The sequence below is a fragment of the Sabethes cyaneus genome, chromosome 1 (genome assembly GCF_943734655.1).
Source record: "Sabethes cyaneus chromosome 1, idSabCyanKW18_F2, whole genome shotgun sequence".
In the NCBI taxonomy this organism is placed as follows: Eukaryota; Metazoa; Arthropoda; class Insecta; order Diptera; family Culicidae; genus Sabethes; species Sabethes cyaneus.
In genome coordinates, this window is record NC_071353.1 from 5,341,704 (window position 1) to 5,356,055 (window position 14,352).

Consider the following 14,352-nt stretch of genomic DNA (forward strand, 5'->3'; position numbering starts at 1 on the left):
TTCAACGACATCTACTGCCTCAAAGCTCTCTACTGTGCTCTTGTCCGGTCCAACCTTGAGTACTGTGCTCCTGTGTGGAGTCCGTACTACCAAAATGGAGTTGACCGAATCGAGTCAGTGCAGCGCCGATTCATACGTTTTGCACTTCGAAGATTGCCCTGGAACGACCCCTTTCAGCTGCCCTGCTATGAACAACGCTGCAGACTCATCGATCTTGACCCGTTGAACACTCGTCGTGACGTGATCAGAGCAATGGCAGTCGCCGACATGCTGTCCTCGAGAGTGGATTGCCCATGTCTACTCGCGAACCTCAACATATACGCCCAAAGTCGTGTTCTACGCAACGGTCCATTTCTGCGTGTACCGCATCGGCGAACCAACTATAGCACATTTAGCACAATCATCGGTCTGCAACGCCATTTCAATCGATTCACACATTGCTTCGACTTAAACGTCAGCCGCGAGGTACTGAAAACTCGTTTCCTGGCACTAGCACGTAGATTCTAGTTTAAGTGTATCAGTAGGGCCAGTAGGCCTGTTGATATTTTTTATACAAATAAATAAATAAACAAATAAGCGTACAAGTACATTCGAAAACGTTCAATACTCCAAACTAACGATGAAGTCTCCGTTTGACAATACATATTCACATTCGGTATTTTATTACAAACACGATTTAATGCGACATGTAATTTTTTATTGCACTTTTCTACTACTTTTTCACATTTATATTTAAATGCTATCTATTTTTGAGTTTTCGGAACATAATCGTATTTTTGAAACACATGTCCTACTTAATCTTTCTACAGCAGAATATTTTTTCCACATTCGCAAGCTATTTGGAATGAGAGGTAGTATCTTCTCACAGGACATACTAACAACATTGATCGGCATGCGTGCAACCGATGACAACATGGTTCACACGACGTAGCGCTAGGCAGTACTCTGAACTACACATTTCAAACATTGACCTACTCTTTTGTAGTGTTTAGAAAACATATAACAAGCTTATTGTCCTTGCATGACTGCCAACATTTGACCAGCAAATTTAAAGACCCTTATTATAGTAGACCACGTTCAATTCGGGGCGTTCCTTTTGGATCTTTTCGCGTACCTCGCTTTCTAGCCGATCGACGCTGATCGATGCTTTCTGACTGAATAATGCGCAACACAAAGGCGTTGCAAAGGTCAGACAGAAACCACAAAACAAGGTTTGAATCGGAGCATTAGCCCAAGCAAAGCGTTTCAAGAATCCGCGCTTCTCCAGTGAGTTCATCAAAACCGGCGTGAAAACTAGCGGTAAGAAAAAGAGATAATTTACAATCATAAGAATACGGTAATACAGAACATACCCATTCCCGGCATGGCCATTAGAATGCGGCTAAAGGTAACAGCTGCGATACCTTCCTTCGCAGCACGTACTGATTCACCAAGTTCCTTGCCATCGGCGTCAATCAGTGTCACACCGTTCTTCAATTCTCTGCGAAGTAAATACACACAGCGAAAAATGTAGCTATTTCAAGCTTGTACCTACATGGAAACAAAACGTAAACTTTGCTCTTGAACTTTGCAGCATATGTAATGACCTCGTTGGAAAACATTGATAAGAAGCGCTGCTTCTGTTTTAACAGTGGCATGAGAATTTAATATTTTTTCGAATAATAGTCCGAGTTGACTTTTATTTCTTGTGTAGTAAATTTAAAAAATAATGAATTATAATTTTTAATGAGAGATCTATTGAATGTCATTCACGAAGGTTGCATAAAAGTAAAATAACCAACAAAGACGCAAAACAATTTATCGTTTCTAAATTTAAATACAGTGCGGCAGCATTTACGCAAGGATTAACACAGACAAAAAATGGGGAGTCACATGGACAAGCGTTTTGAATGTTTGTCTCGCTTCGAATTTCGCATCATCAGCTGCGGAACAGAAAGCGAAATGAGCCGTATGATTCGATACTTACTGCATGCGCATCAGTGGAATGTTGATACAATTCGCGGCAGCCACAGCTGCTAATGGCACAAGCCGGCCAACAAGTGGCGGTGCATTCTGAAAGAGCAAAAAGTGCACATGGAAAGCGTAAATCTTACATCTGCGAAACATAATTGCTTCCTTTACTCACCCGTACAAGGCGGTTGAGGGAAAGTGCGGTCACAAGCGCTCCACCGGTGGCCATGCAGTATGATGTGAGTAGTTGTTCCTGGCTGATCGGAGTTTTTCCGGAACGGTTAGTGTAGTTGACAACCGCATTAAACGACTGATTGAACCACTGCCAGAAGATAACAGCGGGGGTCGATTTGTAGAAGGTCATCATACACCCGGTAATAGTCATGTTCATGGGAACCTGCGCGGACATGCGTCCGACTAAAAGCATTTTTTCACCCGTATCAGGGTGGAAAGCACTGTCGTACAGGTATTTGGCAGCCCATAATTCGTCTACCGATGATACATCCGGCACAGGTTTACCAGCCCTGATGTGAAAATGAAATTATATAAGAATTAGCTTTGTATTGCCTCAAACTGATCCGAACTCGCTTATCAATAGATGTCACATTGAGATAAAGTGAGGAGTACGAGTCATATTGATCACTCGAGTCGACAAATCAACTTACCGGTAATCTTTGACAATCCTAGCAGCTCGGTCCAGTTGTTCCTCAGTAGCGAACACATTGAGTGGATTAGTTACAATTAGAAAATGCTTAGCTCGATTTAAATAGGTACTCTGGTCGTATCGGGGTTCGTCCAGGTTGACGAGAGGTAACGATGACATATTGATAGACAACTATACGGTAGGCCTATGCTACGAAGTAACGTTAGGTACTGCTGAATTAATCAGCAGCTTGTTTCGAAATGCAATCGACGGTCGCCTCTAGGGGATCAATTGAACAACAGCAGTAATGAATTCGACCTTTGACTGCTGGCGGCAATTTTATTTTTGACACACACAATTTAAATGCTGACACTACAAACGATTTAGTTATGTAATTCTAAGATTCCTATAAAATGATCCCGGTATAATAAAAATTACCACCTGTAGGAGATTCTTTTTCACGACTGTCTGCTGCTCCAGGTTCCGTAACTTTTGAAAAATTGCACTGCAAGCAAATTGATAAGAGTTAGGTATTTCGAATACAATAATGATGTCTATTGGCTGTTGCCCGGGAATATTATTTACCGCAGATAAGTTTGATTTAACGCGGCAGAAACAGTGGTGTTGGACCGCTGACTGAAGTAATGAAGTGATAATTTCAAACAGGTTTAGTGAAGCTTTCCACAATACCGTGTTCCGCGTCAAATGGTTTGATGAGAATTGATAATCATCAGTATTGTATTTTTCGCAGTACTACTTCGAAGGTGTAGCACAAAGTAAATTGATATATACCAGGTATGTGACCATCGAGGGTTGCATTAGTGTGTGTAGAAAGAAGAAGAAATAGTTCTGAAATATGGTGGAACTTGCATGAAAATTAAAACTAAATTAATTGTAATTAATGAATGCAGCTATATTATTCCAGAGAAATATTTGAACATTTACAATGAAATGTAAGGAATATATTTTAAAGTCATTTGCACTTGTAGCCTTCTTTATTATGCGTAAAAAATTTGAGAACATGGGTGACTAACTATTTCGATATGCAATTGAAAAATGAATTAATGTTTCTAATACTTCACGATCACTACGGTATACGGTTGCTTAAATTAAAACACGTTCCATCCAAGGTTTTGCTTGCATGATGCTCTTGAATATCTGCCTTTGATGTCTTCTTTTAAAAAATAGTTTTATTCGAATAGATGCTTGTGCTACTGCTTGAAAATCCTTAAGTTGAAGTCACTGTTCCAAGATGATACCTTTTTATCATAAATTTACCCGTCTCAACACTACGTAGAAAACCATAAAAAGTAATCTTAGATTGCTACAAAACGGTCTTAGAAGATAATTAACACTTTAAAAGCTTACCAGAAATCAGACGAAAAATATCGCGGGCGGATAACAATGTTGCTCATGCTGCTTATTGAACAATCATGTCCGAGCATTTAAAAAAAATTTTTTTTTGTTTTACTACTTGTAGGAAAGCGATATAACGACATTTCTTTGAGATATCTTGATACCGTTTTGACGAAAAAATTTCCGCTTGAAATTTGGAATGTTGCACTTCATTGTATTCATGAAAATACATACTAGAAATAATGTTCTAAGCATAAACATAAAAACTGTGAGAAAAAAAATAGACAAATCTTGCGTATCCAACGATTTTTTTAAAAAATTAACTAATTTTCCATACAAAATGCTCGAAATCTCAGAACTAGTGTAGATGTGTTAGTGCAAAGTGTATATGACAGCTCGCATTGTCATATACCTGGTATATATCAATTTACTTTGGGTGTAGCATTCGTATCAATAGGAGAAAGTCACGCAGAGGAGCTTTTTTGTTTTATTTTTTTTTGCGATTCAGAGTATGTGTGAAAGAGAAGGTTCATCCTTGTCATTATTTTGTTCATTATTGTTCATTGAGTTAATGTCTCTCTCTCGTCTCTCTATTTTGGAAGCTTTTTTAAAGATAAGACAGTGGGCCAGTTAACGACGAAAGTGCGTTAAAATTATTTTGCTGATTTAAACCAAGGTTCGAGCAAAGTTAAAAAAACGATAAGTTTATTATTCGAATTCGATGTATTCGAAGATTAAACCATGCTTCTGGTAAATACGGTCACACCATCAATATCACATATTGCATAACAAAACGACAAAATACTAGCTAGGACTATTTTTAATTTTATTAATTACCTAATCTTGCTAACTTTTTAGTTTGGTAATTTTTAACACAGAGAATTTTACGTTGAATCCCTTCAAAGGAACTAAGTTCCACTGGGATATCACTTTGTTTATTTTTGTTTGTAGTAATATTCAACAGCGTTTTGTTTTGTTTTGTATGAAGAGTCCATTACCAGGAGGAGGCTCTCTATGCAATCCTTTTGGGAGTCAGTGGAGGGTTAAAAAAAAGTTCGAACGTTTTTGAAAAATTTTAAATTTGTTTCACGAGCGAACTGTTGTCTGTTTTGACAACACTGTCAATGCAAAATACAATCCAATACGGTAACAGCTCGTCAATCGGAAAATAGAAATATTCTTGTAAGACAGCTGTCTAGCGATACTATACCTATAAACAGCTGCCCTCCATACGAAATGTCATTCTTGTGACGGACTTCGGACTCAGAGAGGAAAAACCTGAACTTGAAAATAGACCAGTGGCTAGTGATGTCCGTTAATCGTTCGATTAATTCAACTAATCGAATAATTATAAAAATATTCGAAAAATTTTTTATGCGAATACTGCCAGCACGAGTAGTTGAATTAATCGAATAGTTCAAAGGAAATAATATGAATGCGAATAATCCCCGACTAATGGCCGCTAATCGTTCATAATCGTTCGATTAATCGAATTAATTAAAAAAATACGAATAGTTGAATTAATCGATTAGTGCAGACAACGCTCGCCGATTAATCGGTAATCGAATAATTGAAAATTTCGGACATCACTACCAGTGGCAGAAGTAGCCCGTTCGGAGGGCAAGCAAGACATATTGCTCAGCAGAAATTTCTCTTGCATTCCTAAACTATTTGAATCAATTGTAATTCTTCTGGAATTAGTATCTTTTACTCTGAATGCAATGGACAATGACAACCACGTAGAAGCTATTTACACGGACTTTAGCAAGGCATTTGACAGAATAGACATACCATTATTAATCTTCAAATTTAACGAATTGTTCGCTTTCAAAATGCCCTCTCGGACCTTATTCATGTCACCTCTGGGGTTCCCCAAGGTTCCCACTTAGGGCCACTTCTTTTCATTTTGCACGTAAATGACATTTCCCTTTTACTTAACTACTCAAAAGTACTGGTATATGCAGACGACATGAAAATATATATGGAAATAAAAAATGCCCATGACGTCGCAGTATTTCAGAATGAAGTCAATGTATTCAACACTTGGTGCAACAAATCTTTACTAAACTTGAACGTAAAAAAAATGTAACTCAATAGCATTTAGCAGAAAAATTCAAACACCCTCTATTGACATATACTTAGGAAACAATATTGTACCAAAATGTCAAATTGTAAGGGATCTAGGAGTAATTTTAGACTCAAAACTAACATTTACAGAACATTACAATACCATTATTAACAAAGCAAGTAGAATGCTGGGCTTTATAAAATGCTTCAGTCATAATTTCAAAGACCCGTACACAATAAAACTTTTATACATTACATATGTAGGACCTATTCTATAATATTGCAATATTGTATGGCACCCAGACACTGCGTTACACGAAGCGTCCTTCCTTGGTTCCTTGAATCTGTTCAGAAACAATTTCTACTATACGCGCATCGAAAACTTAACTGGACAGTATTTCCATTACCATCTTATGAAGCACGCTGCATGCTCATTCATATACAAACACTTAAAGAACGTCGTGAACATGCAATGCTTTACTTTATCAATAACATTATTTCTCAACGCATCCAGTCAGCAGAATTGCTTTCTCAATTAAACTTTCATGCGCCGTGTCGTAACCTTAGAACTAGAAAAATATTTATGGAAAAATCATATAAGACCAATTACGCGCAAAATGGACCAGTCAATAACATGATGCGCCTTTATAATCAAAATTGCGAAAGAATTGACATCACGATGTCCAGAATCCAAATTAAACTACGACTTAGACATAGGAATAATGTATAGTAAACATTGTAATAATATTTTTGTATGTAGTCTACAAATGCGCTGGCACTGGCTGAAGGATGACGGTAAATCAGCCGCGGGCCACGACAATGGCACAGTCGGTCCGAGCCTTAGTACTCAATTGAATCAAAATACTTTTAAATTTATGATCAGCTTCAAAATAAGCGCAAGCAAGTTAGTCTATTGAGGTTGTGAACCATTTCGCGTAATTTTTAACTTTTTAGAAAAAAATTGACAGTTTGATAGTTGCTTCTCCTCGAGTTGATAAAATCAGTTCAAAAGAACCAGGCTTGTTATTTCCTTATTCATTGTGCAAAAAGTGCAGCTTTTTTTTCAACACAATGAGCAGAACTGCTGTCAGAAATGAGAAATAAATCCACACAAGGAGAAACAGACTAAACATAAAGAGAAAACTGGTGCGCAATAAAACTTCTTATTTCGCTCTTTAAATGAGAAACTTTTGGTTTCGCACTCGGTCCTCTCGGTTACTACGGCAGTAAGCGTAAAAACGAAACAAACGGTGCGCATACAGAAACTATAGACTCAGAGGCGACAAGGCGCCTCCCAGTTGACCTCGAAGTAAGACGCTGGTCTAATAAGCCAGTCGTCGTATGTTCGAATCTCGGCTGGGAGAGGCTGTTAGAGTCAATAGGATCGTAGCACTGACCTCGCACTGTCCTGTATTCTAACAGCTGGTTGCGAAGTCTGTCGTATAAAAAACAGAAGGTCAAATTTCGATAACGGAATTAGCGCCCAGGCTTTGCTTTTTTTGCGTCAAGGTAATCAAAAGTCGTTAAATTTTGAATCTTAGCGGAGAACTACCTTTGTTTATAATGGGACTTTCCTGTAGGTGCGCGAAAGAATAAATCGCGTAAATCGCGACTGAGCACAGTTTGAACTTTTCTCTTCTCTTTTTTTTCCTCAGAGGAAGAATCATCCTTGAGAAGAACCATCAAACTGTCAAAAATAACCATGCTTCAAAGCAGGGTTATTTCGACAGAAGGTGAAATAACAATCGAGCTGTGCTGTTATAAAGAAGTTAAAAATTTCGCGAAATGGTTCACAGCCTCAGAAGAGCGCTGAAAAAAATGGTTCACAGGGAAAATTGAACGAGGTTAGAAAGAACATCATTTACCATTCCCATTTAGTTGGAAGGAGTACCATCTTGACTTGAACGGAAACGCCCATTAGGACTGCCATTGGGGAGCATCCCTTATCCACACGAAACCAGCTGACCACGATCATGAGCATGAAAAGGCGCAATGAACGGCGGACGAAGATCGTAACTAATGACATGCACAAATTCTGCGACACATCGAAAACTAACATGTGTACTGTGTGGGATGCGGAGGGAAACTTAATAACGGAACAAAGGTGCAAGAGGTCCTTCGATGAGAACCTCAATGGTGATATAAATGAAGGAACGGAACGGAAGGTAACCTAAGAGCGTCGATAAAAGGTAGTAGCGTCCCGGCATCTGATTTCGGCTAATAGAGCCTCGGTAGAACTCTACAAACATGCTAAAGAACCAGCCATTGGATCATTTCCACAATTGGAAGGTGAATTGCTTAGATCAGTGTTCTTATAATATTTCATAATAGGAGTCAATCATGTTGGATGTTACTCTTACCGTCGAATGAGTTTATTTCCAAACGAAATGGAACGAATTTCCGTTTTTTCGGTAAATGATGGTGCAGAATGTTCGTAACATTCTGGTTACCGAAATTCCATTTTTACATCAATTTTTTCCGCTCAAAAATACAGAATCTTAACGTTCCGGAAAATTTTTAAATAGTTAAAAGGCTATGGAAAGTGTATTTAGCTACCTATGAACCATTCTCTCGTGCGAAATTATGTCACCTGTTTATACTCATCTTGATTTGAAACAAAAAAAGTGGAAAAAGTAACACACTACACAGGAGACAGGAGCCCCCTTCCGAAAGCAAGGCCTTCTCAAACAATTTTGCTTGTTGGGTTTGATTTTCAATACATTTTTATTTAACTTCTCAACAATTAACATCTCATGTTATTATGAGCATTTTCATTCTGTTTTTGTTTTTGTTTTAATGTTGTTTGTGTTTTGTTTTACATTATTGGATGCCTGCTGTGTGTATGTTGTATGTTTATTATTTGTTATTGGCTTGCTCTCTTCGTACGCATATATGTGTGTGTATATCGGTGTCGGATCACGGATAACTGCAGGGTGCACGGTGATTTCTAGCCTGTTGTAGCATGTATGTTTTTCACTTTACAATTGCCTTATAGTATGTTGTTGCTCTCACCATTTTTAACACATATTAAGCTTGATTATTTCTGTCACCTTCGTTTGCGACCTATTTCTCTTTGCTATTCTTTTTATTCAGCATTCACAATATACACTTGACCTTTCAGTAGGTGTGAGGGCTGTTCTTGTTTTTTTTTGTTGTGCATTTTTTATTCACTGTTGTTTTTTTGGTTTAGAATTCGTAAATGAGTACACATGTTCAGATATTTTTGCAATGTATTTTTACACTATATAAATTAAAAAAATGACACTTAACTTTGTCTCACGTTGTTAGTTTTTTTTTGATGTTATTTTGGCTACACTGGTAATGCTTAGAACCTTTGAGTTGAATTCAGGGTTTTTCATAAAAACTCCAAATTGACAATTAGGTATATTTAGAGTATTATAGAGGAGTCACTTCAGGACATTGTTAAATTCTAGTGTATATTTTGCTCGCAAGTGGAACAGTTTAAAGTTTGTTTTAACGAACGAAATAATAAATATGCTATTTCTTGTCACTGTAGACATCTATTGTCAAAGAGGATTTCATTAGTTTCAACTATAGCTTGTAAGTTATTGGGCCTCCAGCTGCTGCTGTCTGATAAATGGGGGTGCGCCGTTGCTCTTCTGTCTCTTTGGTACTAATGATGGTGCATAGCTTTTGTATAATAAAATATCGCTACAATCCATTTCCGCTGAATTTTATATATGGTAATACTTAATATTTCTGTTCTATGTACAGTCTTAAATATAATACAATTCACTACCGAAATGTATCGCACAATTTGGTTACGCTCCATGTGATTGATCCAGCCACTAGATGCTAAAATTGTCTGTATAAACATGTTTTACTATGGGCGCGAAAAACTCATTATTATTCGTGTTTTTTTTTCGAGTTTGTCGGTTAGGGCTTTCGGTTAAAATAGGCAGACGGGCACGGGTGCTAGAAGATAAAGCAGTTAAATATTTCGCGCTACCATCAATTACTCAACTTATCAGAAGAATCGATACATAACCGAACGCAATCAACATATTTGTGAACGACATTTTCCCACTAGAAACGCGATATTTTCTAAGAAGGGTTTCAAGGGCCAAGTGTATCATCGATTTTCCTATGTATCTACGGGACACACTTCGTCATGGTTTGAACAACATTATTGGCAGGTAGTGATTTTCGGTCACAACTTGAAATTCCAACTTTGTATATTGATTGATGTTGAATCAAATATCGCTCAGTATTCTATCTTAACGTCGGTTGGTTTCCTCAAGGATATCTCACGTAACTTTTCAAAAGGACCTAAGCAGCAACAAGAGACTTTCTTCGTTTCTTCTTTCCTGTGCTTGCAGCTGCGATGGAAATGCATTTGAACTAAATAACCGAATTTATAACTACGATTTGTTCTCTCGATTTTTGTGCAGAGTTTTCATGTTATTTACGGGTTGTGTTATTCGGCCACGAATGGAAAAACTGTCTCAATACTTTTATCACATTCCTTAGTGGAAAAATCTCGCGCTTTTATTTTTGGTAAACGAGGTACTTCGACGTTGGAGTATCGTTTGTTTTGCAGATCATCGAAGCTCGCTGATAGTTGACCGGTAAAACCAATTCCTTAATGCCGTCTTTAGGGTTTATCAAACGATACCAAACAAGCGACAGTTAGTTTTGGATATTAGGGCTATATGTAAATATAACATTGACATTGATACGATTGACTTCGATTTTGTAAATGTTTTTTTTTCTAAGTAAGGTAAATAAATTCAGTTTGCTTAACAATGAAGAGGAATGTTAACGATCTAGATAAGATAATTATTCTCGTAAGATACTTTTAATGCCGTTGTCATTTTCCTTTGGTAAATATATTTTGTTATCTATTCAATGTAAAACTCCTCTGCATCTTGTTCAATATTCGCTGTTTTGGGTTCACTATGTACGTTCTATGATTACCTATTTTTGAGGGTACCAAACATTCTTCGTGTTGGTTATTGATTAATCAGAGTCGTAGAATCACCTAGTGCACAAACAAGCGAGTATTAACAGGAAAAGTTCAATAGAGCTAACTGTATTGAGATTTAAATTAAGTCTACACGAAAAATATTGTCGTTTTCAATGAAGAGTCATACATGCTCGAAAAAAGCATACTGTTTACACTCGATGAATTAACAAGCATCAGCTCGCAAACATGTGCCACGGCTGGGAACATAACAATTTACTCATCTACTGTTATATCTACTTACTTCATAGCGTTATAAAATAAAAAAAATAAACGTTTCAATCGACTCTGAATTGCGATTTTAGATAACATGTAAACAGTACAGTTTTGTCATACAGTGTATATACAAATCAAAATATGGATAGTTGCCATGGGTGACGGAAGCTATTTTTCAACATAACAAATTGACAATGAAGAAACGTCAACAACCTTGCAACCAGTCTCCTTTGTCATCATGGTCGGTGGTGCATCAGAAGCATTCATGTGTTTTGGTTTTGTGGTTGAGTATTGCCAATAACTGAATCTAATATTAGTGAACTAAATCAAACAAGTTAAATTGTGATTCGAACAATAGTGCATAACGTGATTTTTGTAAAAATAATACTATACTAAAGTAACGGTTTAATATGGGAAGAGTAATCAGTTACTAAGGCTTCAACTAATGGAACGACATAAACATATTCTGGTATAGGTAGTCTGATTGAAGACATTGTAGAAAACTGAGGGATTAGACATACCGTTTATCGTACATTGTACCCACGAGGTAACGATTGATGGTTATTGATTTCCTAGAAAAATAGAATAAAACACTAAACATGACTAGATTAATATCTTCGCAGTTTTTTTTTGTATTCAGCTATTTTGTGGCTTCGAGGGGTCATCGTAAACGTGGTGTAACTCTACAAGGGTGCAAGAATGTAGGAAGTGCAGGTTAACGGAAAGATGGCGCGAGTGGAACCAAACGCTGGCGTTTAGTAGATACCTGAAAGAGAAAAAGAAAGAAGTTATGATAATCCTGTATTAAACCTCAACGATATTGGGATGATCGACAAGGGGACTTGACTACGACTTGAATGTATCAGTATGGTCTCTAATTAATATTTACGCTTTAGTAACATTCAAGACGGTCTGGTGTAACATCAGTACTTACTCGGACATTCCGGTGGATTCAGTTGACCGAAGAAGTTGAGCTCGTACAGCGAGGCGACGGTTATGAAGAACAGGTACCATATCATCAGCACGATTCCGAGACGCTTGTCCAGCTTCCAGCCATTCAGGTGGGTCGCAAACAGAAGGAAAACAACGGTGGACAATAACGACAGCGTCGAGTAGATTAGGCCCTTGCTGATGACATTAACATGGGAGCCCGGTTTGATGATTGCCGTCTGTATGAACCAGGGCAAACCGAGACAGATGAGAATGTCGAAGACGTTGGAACCGACGGCATTGGAGACGGCCATGTCGCCGTAACCTTCCTTGATGACCGCAATGGAACTAAGCGCGTCCGGGACGGATACTCCGGCTGCTACGAACGTTAGTCCCATGACGGTATCAGGGATGCCGAGGGTCGAGCCGATAATCGTTATCATCCACACCATGAAGTATGAGTAGAATGAGATCCAGATCATGGAAATCAGGAAGGTGAATGGATACCAATTTTTATACTTTTCCGTTTTACAATCGGGCATGGTGAGACGTGCAGTGTAGTGGATGGGATAAACGATGGCCCATGAAATTTGTGCAAAGATACCACCATCTACAGGTTTTTCTAGAGGATTTTTCGCGGATTGCTGTCTAGGTTCCTTTGGTTTGTAGTAATCGTCAGCCGTTGGTTGGATAGCACCGGTTGTGACGGTAGTAGTTTGCGCCACTGGAGCAACAGGTGCCTGCTGTTGGGGTTTTGATTGTTCCTGCCCGTACTGATCCTCATATCCATAGTTTTGCTGTCCACTTCCCCACGCAGCGTTCGGATCGTAAGCATTCGAAGAGTAGGTGTTAGTATTATTTGAAGCAGAAACCGCAGCACCGGATCCATCCCAGGCTGCGTTTGGATCCCAGCTGGCGTTCGGATCCATATATCCTTGTTCGGATGGCTGCTGTTGCTGTTGTTGTTGTTGTTGTTGTTGTGGTTCTGGTGGCACCTGGGCCTGCTGATCCACACCAGGTTGACCCTGGGTGTATGTTGTGTCTGGAAGATTCTTATAAGTGACCAGAGCCGATTGTTCCTCTTTCGTTGGAAGTTTAATGGGAAGATTCAACGAGTGAGCCCATTTTTCTAGTGCAGCATTGAAATGTAGTGCGACGCAATAGACAACGTAGAATAGCAGCATGATAAGCGCTTCCACCCAAGAGATGACATCATTGACAATTACTATCAGCATCACAAGGATAGAGATCGAATAGAAGGTACAATCTCGCACCAAAGGCCACCAGTTCAGCTGTAACACGGTTCCGGAGCATAGAGCACAGACCGAAATAACAAACATTATGTTGAAAACAGCTGAACCGATGACACCACTGATACCGATGTCGTCCTTTGCGAAGAATACACCTATTACGACAGTCGCCAGCTCGGGCGCCGAACTGCCGGCTGCCATGAAGGTAGCTCCGGCCACGTCAGGCGAGAGTTTCAATTCTGCAATCAATCAAAAGTGGGCGGGTTAGTCAGGTGAACAAAATCGCAGCAACTCAAGTTGGTCTTACCTTCACAGATTCTATCTAAGCTGGAAACAAAGTAGTCATCGCACACGATGGCCAGCCCCAGGAAGGTGAACACTGCGACCAGAACGTGGATTACCAGACCACCGTGTCGGCGTACGTTCGGACCCATCAGCGGTCGCGGGAACTGTTCAATTGCCGGTGGCGTACAGTTTTCACGACGAGGCCGCCATGTTGGATGACCGTGATGTATTTTTTCCTCTTTGGTTGTCGGTTCCGTGGTCGACTCTTCCTCCGAACCACCACCATCAGGTGTTGTGAAGTACAAAGGATTCGGTGAAATATTAGGCGGCAGACCCGTCGATAGTTCCCGCTCGTCGAAGTCGGAACCGGTACTGCCGGTGGATGCCGAGTATGCCCGATAGCAGGAGTATATTAGGAAAACGATTCCCATGTGCCAGTAGCGTCCACGACGTGACCGACTCATCCTGTCGATGATATTTGTTTTTTAGCTGGAACGAGACGAAAAACGTAGCATTACTTAGCAGGGAGCATATTTGACACGATATGATTGGCATCTAGTGCCATAATGCCCGGCAGCTTTCTCGATTACGACGTACTTCGGTAGAGGGGAGTGGTGTCGTTGAGTGGTAAATGACGCTGACTGAGAGGCTTCTTTTTTATTGAATGGATA

General features: G+C 39.1%; 3 protein-coding genes across 5 annotated transcripts in view; all 3 read right to left on the bottom strand.

Annotated features, from left to right (window-relative positions):
- The window catches only part of LOC128745208 (uncharacterized), a 308,635-nt gene that overhangs the window by 69,626 nt on the left and 224,657 nt on the right, over window positions 1–14,352 (bottom strand). The window lies entirely within an intron of this gene.
- On the bottom strand, window positions 688–3,277 carry LOC128745224 (sideroflexin-1-3). 3 transcript variants are annotated; one of them, XM_053842254.1, is made up of 7 exons: window positions 3,179–3,277; window positions 3,035–3,098; window positions 2,616–2,965; window positions 2,126–2,474; window positions 1,967–2,052; window positions 1,353–1,480; window positions 688–1,293 (listed from the first exon to the last, which is right to left on the bottom strand). In XM_053842254.1, exons 3-7 carry the CDS (start codon window positions 2,771–2,773, stop codon window positions 1,049–1,051), a joined length of 966 nt encoding a protein of 321 aa, XP_053698229.1. In that variant the 5' UTR covers window positions 2,774–2,965; window positions 3,035–3,098; window positions 3,179–3,277; the 3' UTR covers window positions 688–1,048. The 3 variants fall into 3 exon arrangements, with proteins under 3 accessions (XP_053698229.1, XP_053698230.1, XP_053698227.1); XM_053842255.1 differs by having other exon boundaries at window positions 3,032–3,098; XM_053842252.1 differs by having other exon boundaries at window positions 2,616–3,098.
- LOC128745210 (probable sodium/potassium/calcium exchanger CG1090) lies at window positions 12,140–14,145 on the bottom strand. Its single transcript, XM_053842231.1, has 2 exons — window positions 13,704–14,145; window positions 12,140–13,635 (listed from the first exon to the last, which is right to left on the bottom strand). The coding sequence occupies exons 1-2, from the start codon at window positions 14,143–14,145 to the stop codon at window positions 12,140–12,142; spliced, it is 1,938 nt and encodes a 645-aa protein (XP_053698206.1).